Below are 14,195 nucleotides of genomic sequence, written 5' to 3'. Positions count from 1 at the left end.
CCGGAGGGTTTTGGGGAGCACACAGCTGTTCTGTGTGACACTACAATGGTGTACATACGTCATCACGCATCTGTCACACTCACAGAGCTGTGATAGGCATCTGGCCTGGTGGTTAAGACACTGACTGGGACTCTCAAGTGCTACATCCAAGTGCCTGAGTCAGTTCCCAGCTCTGGCTCCTGACTGCGGCTCTCCACTGATGGGGCCCCTGGGAGGCAGCCATGCTTGGCTCCAGATGGGAGACCCGGATTGGGTTCCTGGCTCCAGTTTTGGGTTGGCCCAGCTCCAGCCATTGCAGATGGGAGCCCTCTCTGTCTGTTTCTCTCTCTCTGCCTCTTCCCCAGCCTGCCACCCTCCACCCCACCCCTGCCACAATGTCTTTAAACAAAATTCACAGAACTGTACAAAAGAGTGAATCTAACGTCAACTAGACTTTTGTTGATAATAATGTATCAATATTGGCTCATCAATTTTTTTAAGATTTATTTATTTATTTGAAACTCAGAGTTACACAGAGAGAAGGAGAGACAGAGAGAGAGAGAGAGATCTTCCATCTGCTGGTTCACTCCCCAACTGGCTGCAATGGCCGAAGCTGCACCAGTCTGAAGCCAGGAGCCTGCAGCTTCTTCCAGGTCTCCCACATGGTGCAGGAGCCCAAGGACTTGAGCCATCTTCTACTGCTTTCCCAGGCCATAGCAAAGAGCTGGATCAGAAGTGAAACAGCCGGGATTTGAACCAGCACCCATATGGGATACCCGCGCTGCAGGTGGTGGCTTTACCAGCTATGTCACAGCACCGGCTCCAGTATTGGCTGATCAATTACCACAAATGACTGCAAGAGTGCAAGATGTTAAGAATGGGGTGGGGGGTGGAGAGTAGGAGGGCCAGCGCTGTGGTGTAGCAGGTAAAGCTATCTCCTGTAGTGCCGGTATCCCATATGGGTGCTGGTTCGAGTCCCGGCTGCTCCACTTCTGATCTCACTCTCTGCTATAGCCTGGGAAAGCAATAGAAGATGGCCCAAGTCCTTGCCCCTGCACCTGTATGGGCGACCTGGAAGAAGCTCCTCACTTCAGATGGGCATAGCTCTGGCCATTGCGGCCATCTGGGGAGTGAGCCAGCAGATGGAAGACTCTCTCTCTCTCTCTCTCTCTCTCTCTCTCTCTCTCTCTCTCTCCGCCTCTGCCTCTCTGTAACTCTGCCTTTCAAATAAATAAATAAATCTTTTTTAAAAAAGAATAAGGAAAACTGTACTAAGTGGAAATTCTCTACATTCTGCTCAATTTTTTGTAAATGTAAAATTGCTCCAAAAATTGAAATTTATTCATTGTTCTTGAAAGGATATGTGTGGAAAAGTGGAGAGCGGAGAAAGAGGAATCGCCTCTGGGAAGAACTTCGCGGAACATACCCTTCTTGTGTTAAATAATGCAAAATCAAGATGAGAAGGTTTTTGCGGCGTGCTTCCATCCTCATCTCGCACTGTGAACAGAAAGAAAACTTTAATTGGGACAAGCAGAAACAGCACCAGGCTTTTAGAACAGTGAACTCTGGGCAGGCAGTTGGGAGTCTCTGAGTGTACATGAAGCTGTTTTCCATTGTTATTTTCTTCTTAAAGCTGCCTTCACCACAGTAAATTTAAGGGATAACGATTTGAATCAAGATCACGCTTTTTTATTGGACTTCTTACCACCAAATTCCTTGGGCTTTTCTTCTTCAGAAGCGTGAAGCAACAAATAGTCATACTGCGGTGTCTGGACCAGGTTAAGGAGAGTGATTACAAAAATAAACTCACAGGGCCTGGTGCCGTGGCTCACTTGGCTAATCCTCCGCCTGCGGCGCTAGCATCCCATACGAGTACCGGGTTCTAGTCCTGGTCAGGGCGCCAGATTCTGTCCCGGTTGCTCCTCTTCCAGTCCAGCTCTCTGCTGTGGCCTGGGAAGGCAGTGGAGGATGGCCCAAGTCCTTGGGCCCTGCACCCGCATGGGAGACCAGGAGAAGCACCTGGCTCCTGGCTTCAGATCAGCGCAGTGCGCCAGCCATAGCAGCCATTTGGGGAGTGAACCAATGGAAGGAAGACCTTTTTTTCTCTCTCACTGTCTGTAACTCTACCTTTCAAATAAATAAATAAATAAATAAACTCACGAGCCAGAGACCAGCTGTGGCCGCACAGGCACTTACTTGCTCTCCTGTCTTTAATTCATGCTGAGTTGCACCCAGCCCCTGCACAAAATCAGAGATGAGCGCCAATAAACCACCCACAGTCAGGCACTCAGACCAGCACTGAGGATAAAGAGGTCTTAAAAGGAAAATTTTGCCATAATAAGACCTGTACTCAAACTGGATCAATGTGTACCTTTATTCCCAGTGTTAATGTGCTACATTTAGTGGGCTGGGATCTCAACTTCCCCTGAAATGGATGGGGCTGCTTCCAAAAGTTTGTGGAAAATAGAATTAAAAAGTAAGTTTATTTTGGTGCAAAAAATTTTGAAGCCAATGCATAGTTTTCTTTAAAAAAAAAAAGATTTATTTATGTATTTGAAAGGCAGAGTTACATAGAGGCAAATGGAGAGAGAGAGAGAGAGAGAGAGGGAGAGAGAGAAAGAGAGAGGTCTTCCATCCACTGGTTCACTCCCCAGATGGCCGTAACGGCCAGAGCTGCACCTGTCCGAAGCCAGGAGCCAGGAGCTTCTCCCAGATCACCCACGTGGGTGCAGGGGCCCAAGGACTGTTACCCTGCTACTCTGCTTCCAACCCAGCTTCCTGTTACTTCATCCTGAGAAGCAGTGAATGATGGTTCAAGTGCTTGGGCCCCTGCCAACCACACGGGAGACCAGCATGGACTTCTGGGCTGCTTCAGCTTGGCCCAGCTGTGATTATTTGGGGAGTGAACCAGCAGATGGAAGCTCCTCTCTCTCTCTCTCTCTCTCTCTCTCTCTCTCTCTCTCTCTCCCTCCCTCTGTCACACTGCCTTTCAAGTAGATGAAAATATAAATAAATAACCACCAGGTCAGAAAACATGTCACTATTTTTTTAAAAAGTCCTTTTTGAGACTGAAAATAACATTGAGAAGAAACACAATAGTTACCTACTCCATTTCACTACCCCATGCCTCAGTCTCACTCCCTAGAGGTGCCAACCTCAATTATTGTGCCTGTTTATTCAGATATTTCCTTCCAGGTTTCTAAATTACAGATCCCAGTTTCATGATGTAGGGATGTAAACATTCACATGCACCCAGGTGGCGGAGAATTAAACTGACTCACACTCTTCTCTCCCTATCCTTCCTTTACGTCAGATCAGTATTCAGTGATTATATGTTATTAGGCCCATCAAATATTGCTCACTGCAGAAACAAAATCTCCAGTGGTTACTTTTCCACTCTGTACAATCTTATTTTTCTTGGCATGAATACTTAGCTCCTTTCCTCAGGTTACTATTGCTAGTTATGACCCTGGTACATGTCAAACCACTTTCCATACCACGAAGCACATCAGAGAAGTTGCTCGTGACACCTTTGTGCTCCAGGGGGCCTTCCTGGAGCCACCGCCCCTCTGCTCCACGATGGACAGCTGACTCTTACACCTGTCAGATGTGCCGACACCTTTCTGTATCAGATCCTCTGGGAACTTGTTTTACTAGCATATGTTCTCTTGAGTAAAGATTCATGAGAAATAAGTGTTACGAAGAATTTACATGCCAAAGAGAGTCTTTATTCTATTTTAAATTTGGTAATTTAAATGGGTATAATATTGCCATTCCTATTCCTGATTCTTTGCTTCAGATGTGTTTTTTTTCTCCTGTTAAAAGACAAAATTATAGGAGCTGGTGTTCTGGCATAGGCAGTATGCCATATGGCATCTCATATGGGCACTGGTTGGAGTCCTGGCTGCTCCACTTCCCATCCAGCTTCCTGCTAATGGCCCAGGAAAAGCACCAGAAGGTGAACCAAGTGTTTGGGCCCCTGCAACCCAAGTGGGAGACCCTGGTGAAGCTCCTGACTCCTGGCTTTGGATCATCTCAGCTCCAGCCATTGAGGCCATTTGAGGAGTGAACCAGAGGATGGAAGACCTCTCTCTCTCTCTCCCTCCCTCTCTCCCTGCCTCTGTAACTCTGCCTTTCAAATAAATAAATAAGCCGGCACCGCGGCTCACTAGGCTAATCCTCCACCTTGCGGCGCCGGCACACTGGGTTCTAGTCCCGGTCGGGGCACCGATCCTGTCCCGGTTGTCCCTCTTCCAGGCCAGCTCTCTGCTGTGGCCAGGGAGTGCAGTGGAGGATGGCCCAAGTGCTTGGGCCCTGCACCCCATGGGAGACCAGGAGAAGCACCTGGCTCCTGGCTTCGGATCAGCGAACCATTGGAGGGTGAACCAATGGCAAAAAGGAAGACCTTTCTCTCTGTCTCTCTCTCACTGTCCACTCTGCCTGTCAAAAATAAAAATAAATAAATAAATAAATAAATTAAATAAATAAACATTTTAAAACAAAAAAGGTAGTTTCTGCTCTGAATTCAGTCTAAAATAAATGTTAGGGTTCTCAAAAGTACAGAAGAAAAACAGATGAAAGGAATATTACAACCCTTGATTTTATGGCACAGATCACACAAACAGTAATGATTCAGACTGGGAAAAAATATTTTAAAAGTCAAATCTAATAAAAGACTGCTATTCAAAATATACAGAACTCTTAAAATTTAACAATTAAAAAAAGTTTAAAAAGGCAAATAACTTCAACTCACACTTCACAAAAGATGATATACAAATTGAAAATAAGCAAATGAAATTAAGGAATGGCAAATTAAGACAACAATGAAATACCACTACATACATATTGGAATAGTGAAAATCCAAAACATGGACAAAACCAAATTGTGGCTAAGATGTCGAGCAAGATAAACTCTCATTCACTGCTGGTGGGAATGTAAGCCACTTTGGACAAACGGTTTGGAAGTTTCTTGCAACACTAAATATATTCTTACTTTTTGATGCAGCCAATTTACCCAAATGAATTTATGTCCACAAAAACCAGCACTATTCATTTTATTAGTAATTTCCAAAGCTTGGAAGAAACAACATGTCGTTGGAATGGACAAGTAAATGTGGTATCTGATTCTGACCATGGAATATTACTCCTGATAGCACCCAGCTATCAGGACATAAAAAAGCATGTAGGAAATTTAGGTGCATTTTACTAAGTGACAGAAGCCAATCAGAAAAGGCTACCCACAGTAGGATTCCAACTCTAAGACACTCTGCAAAAGGCCAAACTCTTGAGACAAGTGAAGGAGCAAGGGTTGCCCAGGCTGTGGGGGAGGGAGGGAGGGAGGGAGGGATGAATAGGCAGACTGCTAGAATTTTCGGGCAATGAAAGTATTCTACATGATATTGTAATGACGAATACACATGCCATTAAGCAATTTCGCCGCGTATGCAATGCCAAGAGTAACCCTAATGTAAAATGGACTTTGGGTGATAATGCTGTGTCAGTGTAGCTTCATTGATTTAACCAATGTACCGCTCTAGCGCGGGATGTCGCCAGTGGGAGAAAGTGCGCCTGCGTCAGGGCAGAGGTACGTGTGGAGTCTCTATTCTCCTCCTCAATTTGGCTATGAGCAGGAAAGTTCCCTAAAGTCTAGTTTTTAAAAGCAATGACTGACTCTTAAACAAATATGTCAGGTCTAATAGCATCCTCCCTTAGCATCCTTGGTGACCCCTCAGATACCAAAATTCACAGATGCCAAGTCCCGTATATACTAAACGGTGTAGTACCTGCATATAATCTACACAATCCTCATGTTCATGCTAAACCATCTCTAGATTATCATAATACCTAATGCAGTGTAAATGCTACCATACAGAGGTGTTCTGGGTTGTTTATGGAACAATGAAGGGAAAAATCTATACACACAGTCTAGATGAAGGTTTTTTCTGCATATTTTTATCTGAAGATACAAGATCTTCTGCAGATGCAGAATCTATGGAAACGGAAGGCTTACTCTATATTTAAGTGGATGTTTACCCCTTCAAAGTAGTCCCCAGGCAGGTAATGTTCTTATTCCATTGCTCAAAACACTTCTCAAAGGTCTATTTTAAAATTGTCTGCAATGTAGATTAATGAACACAGTCTTCCCTCAGCCTATGTTTACAAAAATAATGTGTGACCAGTATAAAAAATTGGGACAATGCATAAAGGCAAAAGAAAAAGGAAAACACTTTGGTCACCCTCTTTAGATCTTCCACCAAAGATTTAATGTGGAGTGGGTTGAAAAACCTAGATTTTTTCTTTCCTTTTTTTTTTTAAAGATTTATTTATTTATTTGAAAGGCAGAGTTACAGAGAAGCAGAGTGTGTGTGTGTGGGGGGGTCCTTCCATTTGCTGGTACACTTCCCAGATGGCTGCAATGGCCGGAACTGTGCCTGTCTGAAACCAGGAACTAGGAGCTTCTTTCAGGTCTTCCACACAGGTGCAGGGACCCAAGGACTTGGACTATAGTCTACTGCTTTCTCAGGCCATAGCAAGAGCTGGATTGGAAGTGGAGCAGCTGGAACTTGAACTGGCACCCATATGTGATGCTGTAATTGTAGGTGGCAGCTTCACCCACTACACCACAGCACTGGCCCCAGTCTTTTTTTTAAACATTTATTTTATTTATTTTAAAGGCAGGTGAGGGGTAGGGGGAATCTTTTAGCTGCTGGTTCATTCCCCAAATGGCCACAATGGACAGGGCTGGGCCAGATCAAAACCAGGAACCAAGAATTCCATCCAGGTCTCCCACATGAGTGGCAGGGACCCACCCTCTGCTGCCTTCCCAGGCTCATTAGCAGGAAGCTGGCTTGGAAGCCGAGCAGACAGTCCTCAAATCAGAGTTCCAATATAGGATACCTGCATTTTAGGCAGTGGCTTAACTTAGTGCCCCACAACACCAGCCCCAGTCCTGTTACTTAAAGGTGTATTGATCAAATTGTTACTACTTTTTTTTTTTTAATTTAACAGGTAGAGTTATAGACAGTGAGAGAGAGAGAGAGACAGAGAGAAAGGTCTTCCTTCCGTTGGTTTACTCCCCAAATGGCTGCTATGGCCAGCATTGCGCTGTGCCAATCCGAAGCCAGGAGCCAGGTGCTTCCTCCTGGTCTCCCACGCAGGTTCAGGGGCCCAAGCACCTGGACCATCCTCCACTGCCCTCCCAGGCCACAGCAGAGAGCTGGACTGGAAGAGGAGCAACCGGGACTAGAACCCGGCACCCATATGGGATGCTGGCACCGCAGGTGGAGGATTAATCTAATGAGCCACGGCACCGGCCCCAAATTTTTACTACTTTAAAATATCTAAGAGAAGCTGCTTATGAAATAACAAGGGATTTTTTGGATCCCAGTTTTGGAGTTTCACAGTCCTCTGATGGGGGGACGGTATGTGTGCAGAGGAAGGATCACACGGTGAAGAAGGAAGATAGGGAGACAGGGAGCACGCCCTTCCCCCTTATAAAAAAGCACTGTGATTCCATCCTGTGCTCCACCCTCACAATGTAAACAAATCCAATCACTTCCCCAGGGCCCCATCTTCAAACACCACACCTGGATCAAGTCTATCCTTAATCCATTAACCTAAGACTCAGCGGAACAAGCCCACAACACAAGGATCTCTGAGGAACACCCAAACTATGATTTAAAAAAATAATAACAGTATCCTTCTTCCAATTTCCCAGCACAAATTTTGTAACAGATTTGACTACTTCTAGAATTCCAGTTCATCCTCAACGACTGAACTGATAACAGGAAAGAGATCATTAAAAGTGTGTAAGGGCCATTGTACTACCATGGGGCACATCCCTACCTGTGCTCTGGGAGACTCTTTTCGTCAGGGAGGGTTAACAAATCCCAAATTACAAATATGAAGAATCAAGTTGGAGGTGGCATTGTGCTGCAGCGGGTTAAGCCGCAATGCCAGAATCCCATGTGAGTCGTGAAGTCCCAGCTGCTCTACCTCCAATATGGAATATGTACTTACTTATTTTTGTGATTACGTTTATCTGATATGTTTTGTCCAAATTACATTTTGTCCAAATGTAATTTTCCTAGTGAAAGTTCATATCAAAGTAAAGGCTTAGATATTCCATAAAAAAATCACTTAAGGGGCTGGCGCTGTGGCACAGAGGGTTAACACCCTGGCCTAAAGCGCTGGCATCCCCTATGGGCACTGGTTCGAGTCCTGGCTGCTCCACTTCCAATCAAGCTCTCTGCTATGGCCTGGGAAAGCAGTAAGAAGATGGCCCAAGCCCTTGGGCCCCTGCACCCGTGTGGGAGACCCAGAAGAAGCTCCTGGCTCCTGGCTCCGGATTGGCGCAGCTTCGGCCGTTGTGGCCATTTGGGGAGTGAACCAACGGATGGAAGACTTCTCTCTCTAACTCTCTGCTTCTCTCTGTGTGTAACTCTGACTTTCAAATAAATAAATAAATATTTTCAAAAAATCACTTAAATGACCTGCTTCCATGCTTTTCTGGTCTTTGGGCACAATTTCACAGCATTTTATTGAATTGCTCTCTCATATTTCTCTAAGTAATTCTTCTCCTTCCCAGAAAACAAATACCATTAAATACATATTTCAAGTCACCCACCACACTTGACGTAGTGCCAAATGCTAATTAGAAACTAATTATTTTCATTTTTCCCAGCCAGATGATTACTCAATTTCCTTTTTTGTTCAATCCTCCCTCTGCCCAAGCTTTATTGAGATTTAATGGACAAATTAGAAAATATGCTTATTGATACTTCTTGACAGGTTCATTCAACAACTCCCCCCTTTTTAAGACTTATTTATTTATTGAAATTCATAGTTACAGAGAGAGAGGAAGGCAGAAGGAAAGACAGAGAGAGAGAGATCTTCCATTTGTTGGTTCACTTCCTAGATGGCTTGCTTTGGCCAGGGCTGGGCCAGGTCAATACCTGGAGCCAGGAGCTCCATCCATGTCTCCCTCATGGGTGGCAGAAGCCCAGGGGCCTGAACATCTGCATCAACTTTCACAGACCATTAGCAAGAAGCTGGACGGGAAGAGGAGCAGCCAGGACTTGAACCAGCACCCATATGGGATGCCATTATCCTGGGAAGGTGGCTTTACCCACTACACCACAATGCTGATCCAAGTTTAATTGGTTACAAGCAGCATAGTTTGGTGAACTGCAATTATCACAGAATACATAACAGGTAGGAAGACTCTATTGCTTCAGGAAACTTTTGTGCATTTACCTGTGTGTATATGAATGTGCCATGGGTGGGTGTTTGTGTACCAAATCCTAGTTTAAGTTTATAGCTGGCCACTGTAAAACAAAGTTTGAAAGCAAATATCCAAACTGGTATTAAGATATTCATCACTGGCCATTTTCACTCATCATTCTGAAGATATTGACAAAACAACCCTTGGTGACAATGGAATATTTTCCAATTTGCCAAAACTAGCACTGACTAGTAGTCTTTCCCTCCTTCTATTTATTTTTTTTAATTTTAAATTTGATTTGCCTCACTTACAGTGCCATCTAGTGTATTACGAGGGGAAGCACTTCATGGAATTTAGGTAGTCCCAAAGTTACTTTCTCATAGCCAAGATGACACTCATCATAGAATTCAGTCCAAACCAAATTTGCAAAATATAAATATTAAACAGGCATGGGCCATGTTCCTAAATGTATGAATTCTCAGGTTGGCTTTGTGGCATAGCAGGTTAGGCTACCAGCTGCGACAACGGTATCCCATATATGAGCCCAGTTTGAATCCTGGTTACTCTACCTTCAATCCAGCTCTCTACTAATGCTCCTGGGAATGCAGTGGAGGATGACCCAAGTGCTTGGGCTGCTGTCACCCATGCTGGAAATCTTCATGAAGTTCCAGTCTCCTGTCTTCAGACTGACCCTTCCCTGGCCTTTGGGGTCATTTGGGGAGTGAACCAGCAGATGGAAGGTCTCAATATCTCTCCTCTCCCCCTCACTCGCCCTCTCCCCTCTCCTCCCTCTCCATTATTCTGTCTTTCAGATAAATAGTTTTTAAATAAAAAAGAAAATAAATATAATAAATATACAAATTCTGAAGCTCTTGCTTGGGGTTTAGGTTCAGAATTATAGATGTCAAGAAGCTGCCTGGAGAGCCTGTGTCTCAGGACCTTCAGGATCCAAAGAGCTAAGGGATCTGCTCTAAAGCCTGCAAATATCTGGGAACAGAACCCTGACCCCTGGGCCAACTCTTCAATCTCCTTCAACAACTCCCTCTCTTCATTCTCCACTCCCACCCTTCCACATTCACTCCAGATCAGAGAGAAGTCACTATTTTAATTTGCCAAAAACTGTGTGCCACATTAGCCAAAAACATATTAGTGTGGTTACTGCCAATCTTCATTAGCTGACCTGACATAGTAACAAATGATATCTCTCAAAATTTCTCAGGTCTAATATCTCACTGTATTAGTGACCATTTGGAAGCAATTATCAGCTAGATTTCCTTCCATAAATTAACCATCCTGCTGCACCAAGAGTAGTGTATATCATAGGAGATTCTGCATGTTAATTGCTGAATAGTCACAAAACTGCAGAAAATAAACCTAACCCAGCCCACATGCATGAAAGCTCTTTGAAAAAACAAGGATTGGAATGCACCTTAAGGGCTTTAGAAACTATCTACATTTTAAAAGAGACTACACTTGACACTGACTTTCCCCATTTCTAATGATTTCCATATCTCTCCATAGTTAGAGGATCTAATTGCAGTGTCTCATAATCACATGGGTCAAAACCATGGAAGAGAGAGAGACAGCAAGAGCGAGAGCAAATATTTGTCCTCTATGTCTATGGTCTCTCCTTATAAAACCATCATGGGATTCATTATAGAAGCCCCACCCTACCAACTTAATCCATTCTCAACCACCCCACCCTTAATTAGAATAGGTTAACAACACTTAATCCATTCCTTTAAGACTTTGGAGATAAACGATTTAACACAACCACCTTTATAGGAAACCCAAACCTGTATCCAAACCATAGCAAAACTCAAAGGAGTTCCAGCCAGGTCTTCAACGTGGATGGCAGGGGCAAGGTACAGGGGCCATCTTCGGCTGCTTTCCAAGGCGCATTAACAGACAGCTAGCTTGGAAGCAGAATAGCTGGGACAAAAGCAGATGCTCCCATATGGGACTCCAGTGTGGGGGGTGGAAGGACCTTTGGATGCTAAATAAATTCGAGCAATGTTGACTGTATTCTTCAAAAATATAAGCAGCCTAACAAAGAGGCTTGTGCAGAGTTTTGAGAACATTCCTGGAGAAGGATAGCTGTTCCCACTCCAATCAAAAGTCTGTCCATGGCCTTCGTGAGTAGAATCACAAAGTTTGCCAAAGAGCACTTATCTCTATGACAGATGAGATTAAAGGATGGTTCAGTCCGTTAGAATTCTGTTTGGTGATCAGACCACTTCGAAACTGGTTTTCTACCACACTAGTCGTGAGGCTGCTAGCACTTGGGGTCACCAGCCCTTGGAACAATAGTGTCCCTTTTAATTTGAGACAAGTTTGGTGGAAATGTAGAATTTAGTGAGAGTAGAAAAGAGATAGAGATAAGAAGCTACTACTCAAACACATAAGTGAAAAATATGTGAGATGGGATAAAGATACCGGAAACACAGAATGTGGTCTTAAAAACTTGTTAATTAAAGGAGTAAAGTTCACCAGATATACAACATCTTTCTGCCCATGTCATTCAAATTAGCATTGAAAATGATTTCTGAATTAAAAAACCATGAATGAGACACTCACAAATGGTCAATTTCAACTGTAAGAAAACCCGTGCCCCTACAATGGACACAATAAGATGCTCAATTAATTTCTGTCTACCAAAGAAAGGAGGCTCCGAAGTGAACATCTATCCAAGGGGTCTCATTTGCCTGTTTCAATAATCGGGCTGTTTTCTTCTTCCTTCATTTCCTTGGTGGGCTATTGTGCCACAAGAATGCTTCCATTATCAGATTCAAAATTGAATCCTATGATACTGTAGCCTGAGGAAAAGGAAGCATTGAATATCATTCCCAGTTTTAGGCCCAGAAGATACTTAGGAAATGTCACTGTATATACACCACATGCAACATTAGTGCTTTTAATTTCCTTTTTACGGGTGCAATGGAGATTAATTTGCATGCGCTCGTTTCAATTTCTGTAATAAGATCTGAATTTTGCATTAAGCTTTCCATCTCAAAAACAAACAGTTAAAAAGGACACATCTCTTCTTTCAAATGTTTTTATTATAGTTCTATTTTACAGTCCCTGCATCTAATATTCACTTAAAACCCTGAAAATATACATATATACCCGTGGGTTCTAATTTGTTGTTTTGTTTGTTGCCTGATTCTCTATGGATTCTCCCACAAAACTTCTTGAATTTCAAACGCTGCACAACCTGAAAAAACGCTAGAAGTATCAAAAAACAGTGACTACATATCCAGGAAGAATATTTATCATATTAAAGAGGGGTCAAAATTTGTTAACTGTCTTCAACATAGGGACAAGTGCCAGATACAAAGGGGCGCTGATTTTAAATAAGAAATAGAATTTGCTTCGCGTCCACCCAGGGACGCCAAAAAAAAAAAAAAAAAAAAAAAAGAAGGAAAGAAAAAAGAAATAGAATTTGCAAGATATATTTCGAATTTCAGAGCAGGCTGTACAGCACAAAAAACACAGTACACATACACGACCAGTTATTAAAGCACTGAAACAACTTAAGGAGTTGTAAATTAGTCTTTATGTTACCAAAGCACATGCTAGCACACTAAGAACCACTTGCAAAAGAACTCCACAATGAATGGTGGCAGAAGAGCCTGGATGGTACCCATGGCATCCTCCCAGTGGAAAGCAGAGGGCTAAAGCCCCTTACAAACAGGAGCAGGGGAATGCTGGGGTCTGGCTCAGGCTCTAGGACTAAGGTTCAGGTCATCTGAGAGAAGAGAAGCACCATCCCTTCCCTCAAGAAGAATGGCTCTGTGGCCCACTGTCTCCCACGATGGGATGGGGCGGGGCGGGGCTGGGCGGCGACCACCTGGCCACGGGGCCGACCTGTGCCCTCAGGCGCTGATCCGGTGCACGGCACACCACAGAGGCCCCTCCACGGAGACGGAGGCCCCGATTCCTTGGCTTCTATCCAAGGCTGCGACTCCAGGGGGCCTGGGCTGTTGAGTTTCGTGGCAGGTTCCCTTCCCTAAGCCTCTCACTCTTTGGGGACTTGGCGCGCGTTTCCCCGACCACCCAGAGCCCCTTGCCGCATCTCCGAGGGGGAACCACAGAACTGCTGGAGCAGGACCCTGTGCAGGCTCGGCCTTCACCGTGGTCCCGACTGCTACACCAATGGATCAATCAGGCACGGGGAGGGCCTCGGGCAGTGGGCGGGGCAGCCTGATGCCCCCCACCCCCACCCCCGCCCGGGGCGGCATCCCTCAATCAGGGCGTGGCCCGCTGGCGCTGGCAGGGGGTGGAGCCTAGGGCTATTTAAGGCCAGGGGCCAAAGCCAGAGCGCTGGAGCCGCCAGCCACAGCGCACCACCTGCACCCGCGGCCCTGCCACCCGAGGGCCCAGGAGCAGGCCAGCCCAGCGGCACTCAGCAAGACCCCAGCGCCCCGCATCCAGCCAGCCGCTGCCCCGAGCCGCTCCCCGAGCTGGGCCACCCACAGCCATGGATGCAGATTGGCCACTGCAAGAGGTCAGGCGGCTGCAGGCACGCCTGGCCGCCAGCACCAAGCCCCGGAAGCTCCACAAGTATCTCAGGAGACTCTCGGCCCTGCCCATGACCGCCGACCTGCTGGCGCACACCCGCGTGCGCAAGACCGTGAAGGCCTTGCGAAGATACGAGATCGTGGGCAGCGTGGCCAGGGACCTGGCGGCCCAGTGGAAGAAGCTGGCTCTCGCGCAGCCAAGCCCTGGGCAGGCCCAGCAAGACTCGCCACCCAGCCACTCGCGAAAGCGGCCTTGGGCTGCTCTTGATGAAGATCAGGACGACGAGAGGGAGGAGGAGGAGGACGAGGAGGAGAAGGAGGAGGAGGAGGACCAGGAGGAGGAGGAGAACGAAGAGGACCAGGAGGAGAACGAAGAGGACCAGGAGGAGAACGTGGAGGAGGACCAGGAGAAGGAGGACCAGGAGGAAGAGGAGGACAAGGACGAGGAGGAGGAGGAGGAGGAGCAAGCAGAC

The 14,195-nt window shown here is 45.6% G+C and overlaps 1 protein-coding gene across 1 annotated transcript in view; it reads right to left on the bottom strand.

Moving 5' to 3' along the window:
* The window catches only part of KATNAL2 (katanin catalytic subunit A1 like 2), a 101,486-nt gene that overhangs the window by 64,970 nt on the left and 22,321 nt on the right, over positions 1 to 14,195 (bottom strand). The window contains exon 2 of the mRNA XM_062200275.1: positions 1,406 to 1,476. Coding sequence (XP_062056259.1) covers positions 1,406 to 1,476 — 71 coding nt within the window. The remainder of the gene's footprint in view (positions 1 to 1,405; positions 1,477 to 14,195) is intronic.

Source organism: Lepus europaeus, chromosome 9, assembly GCF_033115175.1.
Source record: "Lepus europaeus isolate LE1 chromosome 9, mLepTim1.pri, whole genome shotgun sequence".
Taxonomy (NCBI): Eukaryota; Metazoa; Chordata; class Mammalia; order Lagomorpha; family Leporidae; genus Lepus; species Lepus europaeus.
The sequence above is the reverse complement of the archived record's forward strand: the minus strand, read 5'-3'. Positions and strand labels throughout refer to the sequence as shown.